Source organism: Carassius auratus, chromosome 16, assembly GCF_003368295.1.
Source record: "Carassius auratus strain Wakin chromosome 16, ASM336829v1, whole genome shotgun sequence".
NCBI lineage: Eukaryota > Metazoa > Chordata > Actinopteri > Cypriniformes > Cyprinidae > Carassius > Carassius auratus.
In genome coordinates this window covers 6,740,998-6,763,613 of record NC_039258.1, presented here as the reverse complement: position 1 = coordinate 6,763,613, position 22,616 = coordinate 6,740,998, and the positions used below count along the sequence as shown (strand labels likewise).

General features: G+C 37.5%; 1 protein-coding gene across 4 annotated transcripts in view; it reads right to left on the bottom strand.

The window, feature by feature from the left end:
- The window catches only part of LOC113115940 (RNA-binding motif, single-stranded-interacting protein 3-like), a 130,908-nt gene that overhangs the window by 12,340 nt on the left and 95,952 nt on the right, over positions 1-22,616 (bottom strand). For 2 of the 4 annotated variants that reach the window (XM_026283683.1, XM_026283681.1), the window contains exons 7-10: positions 7,997-8,103; positions 6,507-6,550; positions 3,927-4,023; positions 1,679-1,729 (exon numbers count right to left, since the gene is read on the bottom strand). In XM_026283683.1, the coding sequence (XP_026139468.1) occupies positions 1,679-1,729; positions 3,927-4,023; positions 6,507-6,550; positions 7,997-8,103 (299 nt within the window). The remainder of the gene's footprint in view (positions 1-1,678; positions 1,730-3,926; positions 4,024-6,506; positions 6,551-7,996; positions 8,104-22,616) is intronic. The other 2 variants (XM_026283684.1, XM_026283682.1) reach the window with 1 other exon arrangement.

Sequence of the window (22,616 nt, the reverse complement as noted above, 5' to 3'; positions counted from 1 at the left end):
GAGTTGCTCAGGATCTGGAAACAGCTGACTGAAGCCTTTTTTCAGGCCCTGCCAAAGAAAAACCCTGATCCCAGACTACCTTTGGCCATTTCCATGGTGGAATGCAGACCCCTGGCTTACAGTAAATCCAAGTTCAGGTGAGAGCCAAAGAGACGGCGGGCAGACCTCCAGACCCTGGCCAAGGGGTTGCCTTCTTATACAAGACTTAAGAAAATGGACACAAGAGAGGTAGTTTGTACCTGTGTATTTGTGCAGGGAGACAGAGAAAGAGAGAGAAAAAAACATGTCTCCAGGTTGACAAAGTTGTGTCGATGGAGCTCAGACAAGGGATCTATTTATCTGATCCAGACGGTGGACTGACTGGAGGAACAGATACTCCACCCTTAAAGGGACAGACAAATGTGAGTTGCCGAGCTCCAAAATGACAAAAAACATTATAACGCTTTTATAAAAGTGGTCAGAGGTTTTAAACCTGGGGAATATATATATATATATATATGGATGTAATGGTATTATCAATTGCATGGTATGCAAATTGATTAGCAAAATTGTATATATATATATATATATATATATATATATATTTTTTTTTTTATTAGGGCTGCTTCGATCACAATCGGCCGATCATTAATGCACATCTCGTCAGTAAAGCCAGTTCTCTAATCAGCGGTAAATTCCATCAGGTGCGTGATTTCACATAGATCAGCTGTTACTACACAGAGCCGTTGCTAACTGAGAAGATGCCCAAATAAACGCTGAAAATGAACGTGGATTTGCACATCTTCTCAGTTATATATACAAAATATGTTCCATATAATATTTGTATTTTTAAGAGTAATAAAATAATGAATCAGTTTAAATCTTTTAATATTTACAGGGGTCCCTCAAGGGGAACAACATTATTTGGGGTCTGTGGCAAAAAAAAAAAAAAAAAAGTCACACAATTGCTTTATTTAAGGAAAAGACTAAATCGTAACTGATATATTTTAAACTAATTTGTCTCACAAACATGTCTACATGGGCAAACAATGGACGTTTTCAGTAAATAACAACTTAAATCCTATCTGTTAGTGTAAAAGACTTACAAAATAGTGCAAGAGTTGTGCAAAACACTTTTATTATGTATTATATATATATATATATATATATATATATATATATATATATATATATATATATATATATATATATATATATATATATATATATATATATAATACAACAAAAAAAGAAAGACAAAAAAAAAAAAAAATATATATATATATATATATATATATATATATATTTTTTTTTTTTTTGTGTCATTTCGAAGCTTGACAGCCCCTGTATATTCTTAAGTTTTTCCTTTTAAGTTCCACATACTGTGATTGGAACTGACAAGATATTTTGGGGAACTTTCCTTTTGAACACACATGTCACCGTTTCTGACCTTTAACCAGTCCCGCGCTTACTTGCTCGGCCACTAGAGGGCAATGGGGGTAAAGAGCCACTGCATTTTTATTTATTTATTTTTTATCTCACAGAACATCTTTCAAAAAGATAAACGCAATCACTCTCACCTCTCCTCATTCCTCTCTATCTGCCCGTGTCTTTACGTCCCCAACACTCACAAACACACACACACACACGCACACGCACACACACCAAGATAAATGAACACCTCCTCAGCAGCACTTACCGTAGGTTGCATAACGTACTGTTGGTGAGGCATCCACGACGTACTCTGGACCTGTGGGCGGAAACCAGCATTTCTTAATTTCACTCCTCACCCCCCTCCTACACCTCCTCCCGCTGCCTCGAAGCCCCGATTCCCACAGAACAGCCAAGGCAGGAGCAAGTAATACAAGTGTGATAATTACACAGGGATCGGAATTCTACAGACAGCGATATTGCCTCCTAATTACAGCGCTGCGGCAGCAATTTCATCATCTAAGGCCGACGTGGACCCCCAAAAATCTCTCCTTTCATCATCTCAACGCCATAGTAGCTAATCCTCACACCAACAATTACTACATTTAGGACAGAGTTACTATAATTAACTAAAACTGTAAAAACATTTTCGTTACTTGCAATAAAAACAAACATTTACAAAAATTATATAAACATATTTATCAGCTAGCTTGGCAAGGCGTTTCTTCTTTTCATTTAGTTAAACTTACTAAAATAAATTAAACGAAAACTGATCATTAAAATTTAAATGTACAAAAACAAATAAAAAACGACACTCAAAATTAGAATACAATAACACTAATATGCTTGAGTATTATTTTTATACCACACACTGGATGTGCTACCAATAAATGAAACAAAAATGTGTACTAAAAATAAGTAAACACTATATGAACATATATAAAAAAAACTTATGAAAATTACCAAAAGCACACAACCAAATTACAAAAACTTGAGTGTGTAACTAAAAATAATATTAAAATAACTGAAATTTCTGAGTATTCTTTTTTTTTCTTTTACCACACAACTGACATACACAACTTAAACTGAAATACAAAATGAACTACATGGACATTTAAAAAGGCAAACACAACAAAATGACTAAAGCTTTAACCTAAATTAAAACAGAACAGAAACTGAGAATAAAAAAATGATACTAAAATAACACTGTTAAGCTCAAGTATTATTTTTACAGTAGCCTACACCACGCAAACTGAGAATAAGTGGCCACTTCCTGTCTGAGAGGATGGATGTATGCATTTAGTGTCGTGAAAGTGCGTTTGAACAGTTGTAGGTGTCTAAATTTATATGCGGTGCCCTTTTATGTTGTTCTAGGAAGAAAAGCCTTTGGGATTTGTTCATCACTGTGATCCGCCTCAGGCGTCTCTCTCTCTCTCTCTCTCTCTCTCTCTCGAAACACACTAAGTCCACTAAGATGTGTAAGCGCACACCTTGTCTCTCTCTCCCTGACTGTTAAAAGATTCATGCTCTCGCTCTCCGTCTTTCTCTCCTTTTCTCTGTCCTTTCACCGGAGAGGGAAACAGTTGTCTCTTGTTCCATTCGCGAAGTTCTAGGGGAGAAATAAAGGTAGCAGCGCATTGATTTCCTGTCAGCTTGGCTTTGAACTGGTTTTGGCGGGTTCAGAGCAGTTTGCAATTTAAAATTAATTCGCCGGCCAGCAGGGCACTTTTGCACATGATATCACGCAATTCGATTAAGAGATAACCTTGCTGGTGTGCAGAATTTATCAAAACAAACGTGCGGCTGAGAGCATAAACGAAGACTCGGGCGCCGCTCCGGTCAGCGTGGGTGGTTTGTATATGTGCGCTCGTGCTCGCAAATGTGTGTTTGCGCGAGGACGAGGTCCTCGTGAGGACGGGAGGTACATGATCTGAAGGGCTTAGCTATTCTCTTCGCTCAGTAATGTTTTGTTTAGTTTAGCTTAAGCCAAATCAATTAAGGATGCTCATAGTCACTGTTTGCTCACTCCGTCTGACTGCAGCTCTGGAGAACAGCGTTAATAAGCTTTCCTAACATATTAGCAAACATGGAGAGTGATTGAAAACACACTATAGCGCAACATGCTCTCCCTTAGTATGTATGTGATACAATCTGTGTTTGTCTTTGCATGTAATTGTGTTTATATAAAGTGCCCCCAAAACATTTGGACAGTCAAATTTCACATAAGAATGCCTGAAAAATGGCAAACATCTGCAAATAATTGCTACTAGACCTTTTCTCAAAGGTAATTACACTTTAATTACATAATTTTTTAACCAGAAAGTGTTCAGTTAATTTAACACAGCTTTTTTTTTTTTTTTTTTTTGCTTAGCTGTGTTATCCTTCTTGCATATTTCAAATATGACATCTTGATGGTCCAAGTATTTCTAAGGGCCACTGTATGAATGTAAATGTGGGAGTTGGTTTGCCTGCAGCATGTGTTTGTTCTGAATGCTGCGTATGTGCTGTGATCTTACCTGATATGTGGAGACAGGAGAGGCAGCGATGAATGGAGTGATTGACGTTTGGGCGATCATGCGGTTTGTGGAGATGCTGTATGGTGAGGAGTAGAACCTGCAAGATACACAAAACAATATTAGTACCCTTTTCTGTTTGTTTAAGACAAGGGATTTTAAACTGGGGTCCAGGAACATCCAGTTTTCTTGGAGAGGGTCTGCGGAAAATTTAAGAGGAGAAATAAAAGTCACACTAGCACACTGTGATATGTGCTATACAAGTCTTTTAAATTAATATAACATTAATAGTATTAATGCACTTAATACTGTCATATAAATATATTATTTTCTCATAATATTTAGTAAATTATAAGTAAATTATATAATTTTATACAAACTTTCACATTTTAGGGTCATTAAGAATGTTTAATGTTCTTGAAATAGTTAACTTATACGCTGGCCAAGGCGGCATTTATTTAATAATAAAAAAACAGTGAAAACAGTAATATTGTAAATAATAATAATAATAAATTAATTCAAATAAACACATTTTTGGTTGTTGTTTTAAATAAACCATTTTTATTTGAAAAAAAAAAAAAAAATATATATATATATATATATATATATATATATTTTTTTTATGAATAAAAAAATGAAATAATATAAAAAACTAATTTTCAGCAGGCCTTACTCCAGCCTTATTAAGAATACTTTTATGTTCTAGGAACAATTTTCTTGCACCAAGGCTATTTTTTTTAGCAAAAATGTCTTTAAAACAGTAATGTTGTACAATTTATTTTTACTGTTTTAATATATTTTAAAATAGAATTTAAAATAAATCACAAAGCTGAATTTTCGGCAGCCATGACTCCAGTCTTCAAAAATCATAATATAATAATAAAATAATATAATGATTTAATGCTGAATAATTATCTCTTATTATCAATGATGGAAAAAACAATACACTTGTCATGTCTGGTGTTTATGTGTATGGTTGTGTGTGTTAATCTGCACAGGCTTGTGTCACAACAATTAATTTGTTGACTTCTCTGTGTTAGCCGAACAACAGCATTTTCCAATAGCTACAGTTCTTGGGCAGGACTTTATTTATCATTGTGTACCTATTGCGGACATGTTTCATCTGCAAGCTCCGTTGCTAGGCTTTATTGATCGGCTTGTCTGGGAGCTGAGAAATGGAGCGTGGGGAGAGAAACGCTGTCTGCCCCAGAGAGCTCAGGCTCCCTTATGTCACAGTCACACAAGACGACCCGAGTGAGAGCATGTCCAGGAAGAAGGTAACACAATCTTTGAAGAAGGGTTCAAATGTAAAGCTTTAGTTAGTGTGCAATTCTTTTTTTAGCCTAGCACTATGCTGTTATTTATGCTGGCTATTAGCTTCAGCCCGTTGGCATTGAGACGGCATGCCCCATTAAACAATTAAGAAGACTGTATGAATTCACTATATATATATATATATATATATATATATATATATATATATATATATATATATATATATATATACACTAATGTGACAGAAAGGAGAAAGGAAATAAATAAAGCATTTCTGTTCCCTTCTCTGCCCTTTCTACTTGCTCTATTATTTACAATTCAGAACCTAGCTCTTTTTCCCTGATTGCATATTTTTGTCATTCCTTATTTCGTTCTCTTTCCAGCAGACAGCAAGTGCTGAGTCAGGAGCCGGAGCTGGTAACTAAGGTGCGAATGTGACTGTTTCCCCAGAGTGCCGGATCAGAAACAGAGCCCTGGGCCTTCCGTCCACTGGAGCGGACAGATAGAAAGGGTCTCATTTCCCTTAGTCCAGCACCCATCTTCCTGCCCTGCAACCAGCACCTGACGAAACACTTACACACTTTGGTGCAACAATAGCACAAAATGCAGATTGATTATGACAGTAGTTTGTGCCAGTGTACAACACAGCTTCAGTATTACTCTCTACAGCTCCGATGTTGTTAACACTGCTGAACAGACCAGATTAAACCTGCATGAACCAGCTGGTTAGTCAGGGAAACTTGGGTGGTTAGGCTAATTGACACTTTAAAACCATATGCTTCATTAACATGATCAATACCCGTTTGTTGATAAATTAACAAAAAATAGTAACTTTTGTTGACTGAATATTTACATTATTAATAGGAAACGTTTCAGATACTAAATACCAAGAAGGAACTTCAGAGACATATTTAGATAATATATATTTACTGTTGTAATTTATATTTGTATGTATTTCTATATATGCATCTTTAGTATTACCTTATATATATAAATACAAATAAAAAAAATAGCTATTTTAAATTATAATAATGTTTCACAATATTAAAGCTAATATTGTATTTTTGATCAAATAAAGCATAAGAGACTTTTTTCAATAACATAAAAAAAATCCTCTAACAAGACTCAAATCTCACGATATTTTATTATACCAGACTAGCATAATAATAATAGCATCTAAAACACAATATAATGTACTTTATGTTTTATTGTCTTTTTAGCAGGGATCACTGCATGAAGTTGGATTCATCGCTAAAGTTCATCTATGTAAGTTCACTGTTTTACCCCCCAAAAACAAATGACTCTTACCCGTTCTGCATTGCAGTGGGGTCATAGGTCAGCGCCATGCCACTCTGAAATACAAGACAGACAGGACAAAGAGTGAAAGATCGTTCTGGTGAAGCGAGTATCCTATAAAGTCTATTGAGTAATGCTGGCAATAGAACAGGGTCATCTAATAGGGGCCGGCCAAGTGCTCTTTATATCTTTAAAAGCACATGGCCGAGACTTGTAGCTGTGGATCTATTACCTCAGAGCGCTGGGCTGTAATACCAGACGGGCTCGGGTTCGATACAGCACAAAGTTATTTGGTATTTACAAGGCTGCAGAAAGCATAGCTCATGTTGACAGAGCCGCACTAGCTAAGTGAATAAGGGGGGAAAGCTGGCCGCATAGACCCGTATTGGACTGAAGCAGATAAACAACGCTCATATACTGCAGCTTTTCGGGCGCCAAGTTTTCCTCAGTGGGGGAGAAAACCTGGAGACTGGTGGGAAAACCATCGACCTAACCTACGTGTGACTGGACACTGTATCTAGTTAATGTGGACCCCTGGGGCTGCATATTGAAATACGCCTTCATGAGAGAGTGCAGCCAAAGTCATGGCGGCTGCCAGCTCTTCATAATGGGTGCTCACGGTCTGGTCGGTATCTGGGCAAGCTTCCCTGAACCACCGTGTCATGCCAGCAGCTGGGGCTGCCCAGAAAATGCCAGTTGTTCGCCCTGCCGCCATTTTCCCATCAGCCAACCCAGACGGCAACTTGCTTTGCGGGAATAAAAACAGGAGAAGAGAGATTAAAGGACTTGAGCGAAAGACTGGGAACTTAAACATGGCCAGATGACTCCATCAATCAAATGTTTTCTCCCGCCTCCCTTTCTTTCACTTCTTTCTTCTATTGGATGTTTGAAACAAAGAGTTTGTTTCCGACTCATTCCCTTGATCAGGGTTGGGTATTCTGGGAAAGGGAATGTGCGGAGAAAATGGGACAGAAGCTGGCGTGGAAAAGGTAAGATTAGGCTGCGTCATTTGGAACTGAATTCAGGTTGAATTCCAATAGTTGCATTCAAAATGAATTTGAACAGATGAATAGTGAATAGCAAACAGTAGGGTTAAAATGGTAGCACTTTATTTTACAATCCTGTTTCCCATGTACATACTATGTATAGTAATTACAATAACTATGTAATAACTAGGTACTAACCTTGAAACTTACCCTAAACCTAACCCTACCCCATGTAGTTACCTTGCATTACCAGAACTTTCTTAGTTAAATAAACTGTAAGTACACGTACTGTAAAATAAAGTGCAACCGTTAAAAATATTAAAAATATTTGAAATGTAAAGAAATGAATAAAATGTAACTTTTATTAGAAAAGCCAAGGTATGAACTACCTTATGAACAGATGGGATTAGATAGATATATAGATAAATAGATAGATTGATAGAATTTGATAGATTCTGAATTTTTGCAGAGCTGTGTCGAGGATGTTTGGTAGGTCTTAAGGTCGTCCGCGCTCACCTCTCCTTCCCGATGCCACGGTCGGCCGTTTTGAGGGTACTTGCTCTGACTCTGCCTCTTTTTCTGTCCTCCGTCTGCAAACTTGCAAAGCAGCGGCTCGGTCGGAGCTGTGGAGGAGAGGGAACAAACACAGAAGAATATAAAAGATCAGTCAACTGGCCAGCAGGGCGTGAGAGGGAGGAGTGGACGGTTACTTCCATAGGTCAACCGCAGTACGATTGATGGAAAGGTCATGACCTCGGCAAAGAAAGTGGAGTGTGTATTGAACAGAGAGGGAAATGTTACACCGCAGGTATCACACCCACACCGAGCCCACAGAGCGGCGGAGGAATATCCAATGACCTTTTGAAGTTCAACACCCCTCGACTATCTCCCCTCGACTTCCTGCATACCCCCCGCCCCCTTCCCATTATGTCTTCGACACTCAGACCATCGGCTCCACTTTTGGCATGAGCATCCTCTCAAACCCCCACCATCAAAACAATTTCCCTGGCAGGTCTTCAAAGCACCATGTTTAATATTTGCTCAATAATAAATGACTTGATTGCGACGGTAAATAACTTAAATGCTGTTGACTGCGCCAACTGAAAACTTTCTTAACATTGTTTGTTTGTTTTTGGTGTGCACTGAAGTGCATATCTCACTTACTATCTCTTACCACACACACACACACAAAAACAAAAAGAAAATTGTGGAACGCAAGGCGAGAAGGCTCATCTATGACCCCGAGGGGCCAGTTCACACGAAAGGCAAGTGTAGAGTTCAAAAGAGTTATCTTCCAAAAGTGCAAAGCAGGATGACAGGCACTGAGGCGAAACCCTTCAATGTTCTCGCTCAGTCATGACGGCAATATGAATTGCAGGGTGTGGAACACCTCTCTGGAGTCTACGAACGCACTTGAGGAGCAGGAAATTTTGCTCTCCAGTTGAACAAATTCCTGTACGCCACAGCTAAGCTAAACTTAATTTGGTTTCCTCGGCAACCAGAAAAACTCATTTAAAGTGAGCGCAAACTTCTTGGATGATGGGATCTGGCAGAGAGCGATGATAGATGCAGGAGGAGGAGTTTTTGCTTTGTGGAGTCCAGACAACTATTCTGAGTAATCCTGCCCTCCAGCGATATGACTCTACAGTCACCTCTGAAAGTATGTTAGTTTGGCAGAGAAAAATGAACACTTTCTCTTCCGCACGCTTTCACCTGCACTGCCATATTTCAGCTGCTTTGTGGAACAATAGAAAGCGGTTGTATCACAGACTGCAGAGGAGGCTTTGTGCGTAAATAAGCGCATATATTGCATAGAACCAGATAAACAAATACAAAACGAGCAGCTGAAACGGCTCGACAGAACATTATGTATTCTGTAGCTGAATAGAATATTTAATAGCTGTTGATTGTTCTTTTTTGTCGATTGTTAAGAATGAGACATCAAACAAGGGATCAAGTCTTCAAAACAAAGATTTCAGAATAAAACTGTCATTCCGAGATCGTAATTATTCAGATAAACCCTGGCCAAGATGGCAGAGTGAAAAGATTGATGAAAGAAGATGAGAGAGAGAAAATAAAAATAAAAAACTAGTGATGAAAAGAGGCAATTGAGATAAACAGCAAAATATGTATATACTGTGTGCATGTATGTATACACACAGTATATACATATATATATGCAGAAAATCTGGAATCTGAGGGTGCAAAAAAATAAAATAAAAAATAATAATAATATATATATATATATATATGGTAGGAAATGTATAATATATTTCCATGGAACATGATCTTTACTTTTATGATTTTTTGGCATAAAAGAAAATGTTTTAATTGTTTTTTTATTTTATTTTTTGGCTATTGCTAAAAATATTCCCCAGTGACTTAAGACGGTGGTTTTATGGTCCAGCGTCTCACACACACACAAACATATATACATACATATACATATACATACACACTACATATATATATCTCACACACACATCTCAATCTAATAGGTAGATGGTAGAAGGTTTTGTTGGTTTCCTGTAACTGCATTCATTCTACAGGTAGCTTAAACTGTGAATATAACACATAATTACTGTATTTGCATTATTGTAAGGGTAGGTTTAGGGTTGTGGTAGGTCTTGATGTTAATAAGTCATAATTTTATCAGCAGCATTTTTCGTTGTCGAATTGTATTGTTGCACCGTTTTAATAATAAGTGAGTGAAGTGACATTCAGCCATAATGGAAGGTAACAAAATCTAACAGGGAAGCACAAATCAACAGAACACCGGGTTGGACCCACTTTTGTGATCAGAACTGCCTTAATTCTTCATGGCATAGATCCAACAAGGTGTTGGAGATTTTGGTCCATATTGATATGATTAGCATCACGCAGTTGCTGCAGATTTGTTGGCTGCACATCCATGATGTGAATCTCCCGTTCCACCAAATCCCAAAGCTGCTCTATTGGATTGAGATCTGGTGACTGTGGAGGCCAATTGAGTAAAGTGAACTGTCATGTTCAAGAGACCAGTCTGAGATGATTTGAGCTTTGTGACATGGTGCATTATCCTGCTGGAAGTAGCCATCAGAATATGGGTACACCGTAGTCATAAAGGGTTGGATGTGGTCAGCAACATTGCTCAGGTAGACTGTGGCGTTTAAATAATGCTCAATTGGTACTAAGGGGCCCAAAGTGTTGTTTATGCCAAATTCTGACCCTACCTTCTGAATGTCACAGCAGAAATCCAGACTCATCAGACCAGACAATGTTTTTCCAATATTCTGTTGTCCAATTTTGGTGAGCCTGTGTGAATTGTAGCCTCTGTTTCCTGTTCTTAGCTGACGGGAGCTGCACCCGGTGTGGTCTTCTGCTGCTGTAGCCCATATGCTTCAGGGTTCAATCTGTTGTGATTTCAGAGATGGTATACTATTCATACCTTGGTTGTAATGACTAGTTATTTGAGTTACTGTTGCCTTTCTATCATCTATGACCAGTCTGCCAATTCTCCTCTGACCCCTGACATCAACAAGGCATTTTCATCCACACAGCTGCTGCTCACTGGATATTCTCTCTTTTACAGACCATTCTCTGTAAACCCTTGAGATGTTTGTGCGTGAAAATCCCAGTAGATCAGCAGTTTTTGAAATACACAGACCAGCCGCCTGGCACCAACAACCATTCCACATTCAAAGTCACTGAAATCCCCTTTCTTCCCCATTCTAATGCTGGTTTGAACTTCAGCAAGTCATCATCACCACATCTAGATGCCTAAATGCATTGAGTTGTTGCCATGTGATTGGCTGATTAGCAATTTGTCTTACCAAGCAGTTGAACAGGTGTACCTAATAAAGTGGCTGGTGAGTGTATACACACACACACACACACACACACACACACACACACACACAGACAGACTTCGAAATGTCAAATCTTTAGCCAAAACATAAATAGGTCAGTAATTGTTTAGAGAGGTGGAAGAATATGACAAGAAAAGAAAAAAAAGAAATTAAAAGAAGAAAAAATATATCAAATAGAAAGAAAAATAGAGACAAGATGAGACAAGAAAATAGAAGACATTTGAATTAGACTCCATCTTATTAATTATCTTAAAATAACATAAAAAGAACATATTTAAAATCTATCTATCTATCTATCTATCTATCTATCTATCTATCTATCTATCTGTCTGTCTGTCTGTCTGTCTGTCTGTCTGTCTGTCTGTCTGTCTGTCTGTCTGTCTGTCTGTCTGACTGTCTGTCTGTCTGTCTGTCTGTCTGACTGTCTGTCTGTCTGTCTGTCTGTCTGTCTGTTCGTGTAAAACAAGCTGTTCTTTATCAATACAAGCTGTTCTCATAAACACCAATTTGATCTAAATTATATAAAATCTCTTGCCAAATCATAAATTATTCATAAAAAATTGCATAAGAAAAACTAAAGTAGAAGAGAAGAGAAGAGAAGAGAAGAGAAGAGAAGAGAATAGAAGAGAAGAGAAGAGAAGAGAAGAGAAGAGAAGAGAAGAGAAGTGTTGAGTTTTTGGCAGCTGTGATCTGGTTGTGTTTGAGCTGTAGTGAGGTGAGGTAAAAGTGTCTGTCCTCCACCTGCAGAGGAGGCAGGGTCTACACCTGCAGCCTTGTCATCACCCTCCTATTATACACACACGCACACGCTGGCCAGCGCTGATAACGCCAGCACAACACAAGCGGCTCCATTGTGAAGGACAGACAGAAAACGAGGCGGCAGAAAAGATCACAGCTTTTGCGGCAGACTCAAAATGTTCGAGCAAGCAGCTCTCCCTTGCCCTATCTCAAAAACAATGAGTCTGTGTGTGTGTGTGTGTGTGTGTGTGTTTCAGCTGAGACAGTGGGAAACGCCCTGCATTACACCCCCTCACAGTTTAGGTCGAACTCTAAAATAACAACCAGCGCCATCATAAAACAGCGAAGCCAAATAACGTTGGGAGTCTGTGTGCTGCTTTTGGAGCACGCTGGAAAATCCATGCTGATTTTATGAGCAGACTCTGCTTGGCATTAGCTCTGTTTGTTTTGCTAGTCAGGTTGCCCTGAACTCAAAGTGCTGAATCTCACTCATGCGAGGAAAGTTTTGAGCCTTTGTTAAGAATGACTGATTTTTGATTCAGGCCCGGAATGCATCCAGGGAAATCATACTGCACGCACACAAAAACAAATACCCCCAGCAACAACCTTATTTGCCATGTGTCTACATCAATAAGATAAGACAAGCTATTGTGTTTAACTCTTCAAACTGTAATTAATACAATTTATGCCATGAACATAAATGAAACCTGAAATCAAATCATAAGTTTCTTTCATGGAATTTTAACCAGGGTAAAAGACCTACACTGCTCTTTTAACTTGAGACAGTACATACTAACATCCACAACATGCTAAAATCTTAGCAACACTAAACCCACACAAAATATCTAGCTATCTAAAAAGTATAACAACATCCTAGCAACGCCATAGCAAAAAATGCTAAATTGTAGTTAACAGCTACTCCAGCTGTTAAAACTCTAAAACCCTAAAAAAATAAAAATCTGTATCCCTCCAAATGCTTTCTGAAGGTTTCTGTCATTTTGCTTACTTTAATTTGATGATTGTGGTGTCTAATACCAAATTACACACAGGTTTATTGTAGAAACAGCTGTAGTATTTTGGTGGAAACCATGGTTACTGTGATACATTTTTGGCAAGGGAGGTTTGCAGGCTGGCTTCAAACCCTATCAACACAAACTGAAACATATGTACAAGTATATATGCACACACTAGCTGTTAAGGTATCTCAATCTGACGCATTATCACACTTCATGAGCTAAAGCATGACGCTATTCCTTAAACCACCACAGGGCAAACCACAAACACTCACACTCTCACGCAAACATCTGCATGCTGCACGCATGTCAATGCGCCAATATTTTAATCAGAGTCTCCTTGGAACTTCAAGCACCATTACAGTAAGTGTCCCAACATGATGACATGTGTTTTAAATGTAACATGAACTATTGCAGGAAAAATTCATAATTCACTGACTCATTTTTTTAGTTTTTTTCATGGGGCATATATGGATTATTGTTGGGCCACTTTGCATTGCTTTGAGAGTTCTCTTAAAAAAAAAAACAAATTCCCCTTCTCCTAAATCTTGCAGAGACAAACACAAAAATGAAAGCCTAATTTAATGAAACACAATATGTTAATGGAACTTGTATTGTACTGAACTATTCTATTGCATTGTATTTTGATTGTGTGTCCTTTAGTGTTTGCATAACATTTACCTAAGCAGACAGCTCTAACCACATGTATTTCCAAGCTGTTTATTAACTTTGGGTCATGGCACTGCAGATATTCAGTCAAGGAGGGAATGTGAAGGAGGGGAGTGGAGTGGAGGGGGGGGGGGGGGCAGTCAATAAGATAGACATGTGTTTCTAATCCATGGCTGTCATCCGGCGTGCCAACTCCTGCTGGGCTCCCACAGACCTCCAGTTTTCACTGTGGGCGGCAGGCATTCCTGAAGCCACACCCAAATCTCCCACCCTCAATCAGTGTCTCTTAAGTTGCCAGATTTCTTCGTTACTTCACTCATATACCTGCAATCCTTTCATTCCCAATGACAAACGAACACAAAATACAAACAAGCTGTAGAGTTTTATAACTTATATAGTTAAAGCTTTACAAATTTAACAATACTAATAAAATAATAAACACAATACACAATAAAAAACAAATAAATAAATAAATAATAGTCCTGTACAGTGTGTTGTGTTTTCTTTCGTTTTTCCATAAAAAATTTCTGGATTTTGCGTTTTACATTAAATACAAAATTGTTATCAAAAATTACAATCAAATCAATGAATAAAATGTTAATTAAGCTATTAAAATGTGTAATATGAATAACCCTTTCCATTTTTTGGGAAACAAACTGGTTCAAAACAAAGGTTTATGTAACCTCTGTTTTGAGGTTTAATTAAAATATGGATGTAAAATTGAATTGAAAAATAAAAAATGGATTGCAATATTGTGTACACTGTGTAATATATTCCTAAAGAAATAATAATTCAAAATATTATATGACTATTGTACTGTTACTTTACATTACTTGTAAAAAAGTTCATTGTACTGTACAAGAAACGTCTCCTAAATGATTGAAAGGAAATGTAGATGTAAATGTACAATAGTAGTATATATATTTTTTTAACATATTTTTAAGTTACTTTTTTTTTTTAAGTTAAAAACTATTATTTTGGGTGGGTTGTAGCAGTCCTTTAAGTTTCTGGGTGTATATATATGATAATCAAATCAAATGAAATGGTGAAATGCTTGTGAGGTGAACTCTCAGAGTAGCTCTGGAAATGAAGTACTCATGTACTCTCACTCACAGTGAGATGGCAGATGCTGAAAACACCACGATTTTCATGTAGTGTGGTAGACAAAGCTTTTATTAATGAATTTTGTGATTACGATTCCACATCGTGGAAATCATTCACCCCTACAGCTGAGATGCACCAAAACTAACCGCATTTTGGGTTAAACAGGGTTTTCTTACTCAAAGATGATGATTTAACTGGAAGATTGGTTTGACACGGACGGCCTTCAAAACAGCATGTGTACATGTGCAACACATGGAAGTCCCTGTTCTAGAACACGCAGAGAGGAAAGAAAGAATGGTGTTTACCAACAGGAAGAGCACTGTTTGCCCTGGAACCGTGTGCACTGAGTGCGTAGGAGGAGCGTGTGACCCTGACAAAGCTGGTGTCTACACATCGCCCACGCTCTAATAGCAGCCTACTGCACAGATCCGTTACTCTGCCAGCTTGGCACAGTGGCTTTCAGGTCCAGGAACGACGGTGTACTCTGGTTTTACATTCAGCCACCGCTGTATGATACATATAGAGAGAAAACCGAGAAAAACACAGCCCACAGTTGAGCGCTGCTGTGAGGTGAGCCCACACACGCTCTGTGAGACATGAGAATTCACTGAACGCAACAACCCTGGTATTATACATGTGGGGCGTTTGTTTGCGAGATGGGAAGCCCGGCCTTTCCATGAAGCCATGGGCGCCGAGCCTAATCCTGGAGTTTTACACACAGAAATACAATACAGCGCTCCTACATTAAGAAGCCTCCCGAATACGTCATTTCAATTCCCTGTAGAAATCTTGCTCTCTGGGCAGAGACACACATTCACGGTAAAAGAAGGTTTGAGCACAGAACGAAATTCTGGCTCCTCGCTGCTCACCCAAACAAAGCTATCTCTAATAATCTTTCAAACAAAACATACATGGAAGGAAACAATCAATTCAAGTCACATGATATACTGTAAAAAAAGAATTGCAATTTTAAAGGAATAATAATGTAAAAATACTACAGTAAAAACTTGTAAAAGGGTTAACTGTAAGAGAAAACATTTTACTAGATGTAACAAAACAATACTTGCAATTTTACTGTGAAATACTGTAAAAAATTATGTAACACGTAATGAATTTAAAATGATCTTAGAATTTATGGTGAAAATATGACAACAAATGTATGGTTACAGTAAAATATTGTTAAAATTTGTAAGAAAACACCATGATGCATTGAATTTGATGATATTTCTTCAAAAATTTTTAATTTTAATGCTTTTTTTACTGTGGTAATGAAGTTATGTGCATATGGTCAAAACTATTTTTTGTAATGCTTCTATAAAGTCTCTTACGCTCACCAAAGCTGCATTTATTTGGTCAAAATACAATAAAAAATACGATTTACTGCATTCATGTGTTTTAAAATGACATTTATGAACAGTATTTATTTAAAATAGAAATATTTTGTAATATTAGAAATATAATTAACGTGTTGCCTTACTGTATGAAAAAACAAACAAACAAACAAACAACCCCCCCCCCCCCCAAAAAAAACACCTAACAGGCTGCAGTATTTTCTAACAGATTACAATTGTAATGCATGCATTCTTTTTAACCTTCATGCTAATACTAACAGTAATGACAACAGATCAAATGTGCAACAAGCGCTTCCCGGTGTGATGCCCTGATCTTGGATCAGTGCTGGGAGAGCAGTTTACTCTGAGCACTGGTTTGTTTGTTTGGGCTAAAGCGGGTAAATATCACTGGCCTGTTTGACATCTCCCCTCAGTGGAAAGAGAACAGGAGGAAAGAGACAATTCAGGGAGACAGACAGCGCGAGAGAGACACGCTCTGAGTAGAATACAAACATTGCATAATCAGCTTAGCCTCCCCACTTCCTGCCTTTTAATGGGCCTGTCTGACTTTGGTTTGGTGAGTGCTGCTCTGCACAGCCCGTCCTGAGAGCAGGTCACTGGAGAGAGAGGGAGACAGACTATTGTCTCGGTTCTCTAATAAAACACTGCAGAATGCAAGGTCACGAGCCGGTTCACCGCATGCTCGTTTAAAGGTTGAAGTTCATGTTTCATTTAGAAGAAATGTACTCGCCGCATGAAAACAGAAAATAACATTAAGTTGTCTCTCTGTGAGGTGAATTCACTAAACAGTTGCACCACTTTTGTAAAAGTAACCACTTGCAATCCAGTTTAAGCATGGACAGTCTGCATCAGTATATAGCTGAATTATATATTTCAATTATATAATTTTTTACCATTAACACTTTCTATGTGAATTATATCTCAACGGAAAGATACTGTAGACAGACAAACTGAATGTTCACTTGACAGAATCTTGTTTGAAAGTAATAATTTAATTTGATGATAAAACAATTATTTATTATGGTATATATTATTACAAATATTTTTTTTATACATTTGTAATATTTTATTTTAATATGTTTTTGAGTATTTTGTGCTCACTAAGGGTGCATTTATTTGATCAAAAATACAGTAAAAACAGTACTAGTGTTAAATATGTTTTTTTTTATTTGAATATATTTTAAATGGAATTTATTTCTGTGATGTCTTCAATGTCACATGATCCTCCAGAGAGCATTTTAATATTTTGATTTGGTGCTGAAGAAAAGTTTCTTCTTATCATCAACATTGAAAACAGCTGCATAATAACTTTGTTAAAACTTTTTATCAGAATCCTTTGATGAACAGACATCCATTAGTAACATAGATCTTTTGCAAATGTCTCATTGACACTTTTTATTAATTTAAGAGGGAAAACTTGCATTTTACCATTTTGGGTTTATTTATATCTAGTTTTTCTGTGCTCACGTTAAAGTGTCTCATGTGCATGTAAACGTTTTTTGCAAACGTCTTAGGGTTTTTGAGACTTCAGATGCACTGTAAAAATTAGGCTCGTAATAGATTTATTCACTAAAGTCAGCACTATTTGCCTGCCGCAATTAACTATTGGGACTCGTGGAAAGCAGGTGGTACACAGAACTTAGCTGAAAAAAGATGCTTATCTAGCAGTTATTTATCGTATGATACATACAGACAGCACACGCAGATAACCCACTTCCCTGTGTTTGCTGGTTGAAACGCAGGAAAATGTTTCCCTCATTTCAGGTAATGGAAAAGCATTTGCTTGCGCTTCTGCCCGTGTGTGTGCGTATGAAATCAAATCTGTCTGATTTGGATATGGATGACTCATCCCAGCAGCCCTAATGAACGCTTGATAAAGAAGAAGAAGGAAAAAAATACATGCAATATTGCTTCCTAATGGGCTCTCCGCTGAAATCACTAGCCCACCGTGGGGCTGACTGCTGTCCTCTCACGGGTCAGAGGCAGACAGAGCTATTAGAGAACGCCCCAGATCAGATAGATTTCACTGAAAGATCATTTCTCCCCCTCATTAGAATTCTATCTTGTGTAAACGCGATTATCTGGGCCTGGCTTTGTTTGTGTCAGAACAGGGCTAAATCAATCACAACACCATGGAGGACGAACAAAGCATGAATAAATCAAAATATAATGCGGTTTAGAAAATTCGGTTTGGGGAATTCTCCAGATAGCACTGGTATGAAATGACAGAGGCTCTGCGAACTTGCCGCAGTTTGAAGACCCGCTGGGCATGTCACCTTATTTTACTGATGAGATTAGCTTTAGATTTATTGATCTGTTGAGAACTGGGCATCCGATTTGGTGTTCACTTTGGCACACGGCTCTTTGACTGATGGTCAAGCTGTTCACATGTTGATGTCACACTCAAAAACTGAGCCAATGGAAGCCAAATGCAGGTAATCTGATGCTAATTACACTGTCACTTCGTATTGTGATGAAAGTCAATTGTTTATTCAGTCAGCGTCTGACTTGTATTAAACAAGAACATATTTTCACGCGATTGATATGCAATGCATGACGCGAAAATGCAAACATGTGAATAATCCTTTCACATGCAAGTAAGTGTAAAAATATGAATAATTTTCACTCTGTTAAGCCATAAGCAACAAGTTCCGACCTTTATAGCAGCTCCACTGAAGATATTATTTTCACACCTCAACCGCTAACACATACTGAAGCGGTTTTCCAAAACACCTGATCCCTTTACCACACCTGCGCTTGGAGACCCGGTTACCAGGTGCACACGTGTGCATGTGTACGTGTGTGAGAGAGAACCTGAATCATTTTCCACATGGATCTAATGTCAGCCACATAACCATGATTGATTGTGAGTCATGGGTCAAAGGGCAAAACTGGGCCAAACAGGGCATAAACATGTTATACGAGTGCAAAATGAATGTGAATAATTTAAAAGATTTTGCACTATTGCTAGGTCACTAATCAAACAAGAAAATGTGTGACACTGATCATGTGCATTCATTTGCTTTCTTTATATGCTGACATAATAATTTTTATAAAAAATAAATAGGGCTGCAGGATTATGAACATAATATATACAATAATTCTTTTGATAATGCAATTTGATTTAATTGTAATTTTGATTAATAGAACTAAAAACTTAATTCATGATTGCATGAAGCACGCCTGATTTTCTACGTAGGCAAAACATTCACATGTTTTTGAGTGAATGTTTTGCTGTTTTACGCATCAGTAAATCCAGACAGTGCCTATAGAGGCAACTTCTCCCTGGCCCTCTTAGCAGAATAAAAAAAAAAAAAAACCTGTTATCAGATTTTGAATAAATTATACACCGAAAGCGAGCAAAACGTCAATAATAGAATGCTCCCACATTGCCATGATCAATAAAGCTGTCAATGCAAGTTTACACAGTATCATAAGACCTGCAGTTCAGCACGAGCTCACTGAATATCAAATCACTGCAGACATAACCATCATTTTTTACTTGATTAACTGTGCAACTCACATATATATGTATATATGAGGACATGTGAATTATTTAAGAGGTCAGCTCACGTTCAGGACTCAGTGTTCTTTCCTCTTGTTAAAAAACATGACAAAGATTTAAATGCACATGCTGGCATGATGAGACACTGGAGGAATCATGAGGGCCTGTAGCATTTCCTGTATGCGAGGTTACTGGCATCATGTTTGCATGTTTATGAGCGTTGTAAAAGCCATTCATCTGACTTAGTGTTCAGCTCTGCAGAGCAGGCCACAACGCAGAGAGTGTGGGGTATTCATATTGCCCTCCACCACATTAACCACTGCTATTCTCTCTAAAGACTACAGCTGAATATAAAAACCTTCCGTACACTAAGATGACTGCTGCATCCCTGCAGAGAAAAATAAACAGGTCCATGCTTATTCAAGGGTTATGGGAAGAGGAAAGGAAATACTGAGTGAGTTTTGTGGAAATGAAAAGCAGAAAACTGGAAATGGAGTAGTTTTAGAATATGACGTGGTTTTGGAAGGATGCGAGAGACAATAAATGACCCATTTACATTATTAGTGGAAAATATGAGTGCTTTTCATTTGTACTTGACACCAGTGTTGATTGGGTTTTGCTATGCAGTTACTAGGGTTTAAGTCTATGGGATTTTTCCATCACAGGAATAAATTGCATTTTAAAAATGATTCAAAGAGAAAACAGGTATTTAAATTGAAAGATTTTTTTTAAATAATAAATTTATTTTTGGATTAAAAAATGCAGCTTTGGTGAGTTTAATATATTTCTTTCTAAAAAAAAAAAAAAAAAAAAACACAATAAATGATTCTTCAAATGGTTGAATTGTAATAAATTTATTAAGTATAAATAATAAAATAATTCTAAACATTAAACCATTAAATAAAAAGCTAAATATATATAAAAATGATAATAAAATTAAATAACATTTATTAAAATCCTTAATAATTAGTACTACTGTCAAGATACATTTATTGAAAAGATAATTTTGTGATTGAGAGTGTCACCATATTTTGAGAATTATCCAATACAAAGAATGATCAAAAATAATAGCAATGCAATGCAAGCGGCACTAAATATAAAGAGTGAGAGAACACATACAGTAAAAGGGAAGAGAGAAAGGAGACAGAGAGAAAGAGGCACACATAGAATGTGAGAGAACGTTATGCGCCAGCACCCATTATGTTCGCCAGTAAGTCCAGAGAAAATAAACAGCTTCATTAACACGTCCTTTATAGAATTTCTCCCTCTCTCTCTCCCACACATAGCGTGTGAGCGCCTTGTCTGAAGTACAAACTATCCAAACATAAGACGTCAGTCAGAAACCAGCTCAGCACTCATTAATACATCAGAATGTTCCAGATCCCTCCACGTCTCACCGCCAGCCCACCAAAGCCTTACCTGAGACCCCTCCAGTATGACCTCACCACTGGAACACAAACACAGCAAGAACTGAACTCAATACAATCCAAAAATAACGTCACACCAGATCATCAGATCACTGGCAGATTCGTCTTGAAATAGGGACTGATATCTTATTTCGATGGTGTGGTATGTAAACAGACAGAGCGCTTTGTAATAGATTAAAGATAGGTTCAAACTGTGGAACAATATGGTTGTCTATAGTGGCTTGGCCCCTGCTGGTAGAAGTCATAACTACACCATCTGGCTGCAAATGGTGTTATGGAGCATCTTTGATAATAATAATAATAATAATAATTAATAAATAAATAAAATAAAAAAGAAGAAAATGTATATATATAAGATAAATATAACACACACACACAAAAAAATATTTATTTATTCCGTATTTTTAACTAGGTCTCTCCCTTAGTGATTTCTGGCCTCTGCGCTGACACACATGCCCCATTCAACTCTGCATGCAAACAAATCCTCAGGGAGTGTATCGCTCCGTGGCAGCTTGATTTCCTAGTCTCACAAGCATTAGCGAGTCGAGTGGAACCAAATTTGATGGGTCATCCCAATGTCGCACACACACACACACACACACACATAAATACACACATCAGACTGGCCTCTCACACGCTGACAGCCCTATAATTTAGCCTCCCCTTCCATCAGCACAGACAGTGGAGTGTAAGTACTCTCTCTCTCTCACAGTCTCACTGTCAGTGGGCTTGTAAGTACTTCAGTACAGGCCCACTTTTCCTTCAGCCTCAGTTAACACACACACACACACACAGCAATTTAACAAGTCACTTTACTGATCAGTCTGTGGCCAAACTTACAAGACCCTCCCCAACAATCTGTCATTTCCAGGATTTAAACAAAAGGATAAATCAATAAATAAATGGAAATTAATTAAAAATAAAAATACTCCAAAATAATTAATAATAATAATTTTACAACAAAATAAATGTCAAGCCCCTCACTAGCAAACTATCCTGAATTGTGATGTCAAAGGCAGCAGGCAGGAAAATAGACAGACCATTTCATGTTTTCAAAAGCCTTTTGAAACAAATATAGAACTGGTGAAACTATACTATACTGAAAAATTGCTTACATATAAGTTGCTTCTATATTTATATCGTCACAATACAAAGCTGCTTTTGAACAGCCATCAACTTGAAAAAAAAACTTGCTTTTAGGAGCAAGATTGTGTAGTTATGACATCTACCAGCAGGGGAACACAGGGCCAAACTAACCAGCCAGACCTTGACCCCTTGCTACATACACCCATTCCCCTTGCAATTGGTTATTTTTCAGTTTCGTGTAGAGTAGTGCTTCTTTTTTGTGTCACAGTAAATAAGAAATATGTGCCTGTATCTAAAACTTTCTCTCTTTACCTTCAATTACCATCAGCTAAAACGTTCCAGAATGAATGCATGTGTGTGTGTGTGTGTGTGTGTGTGTGTGTGTGTGTGTAGT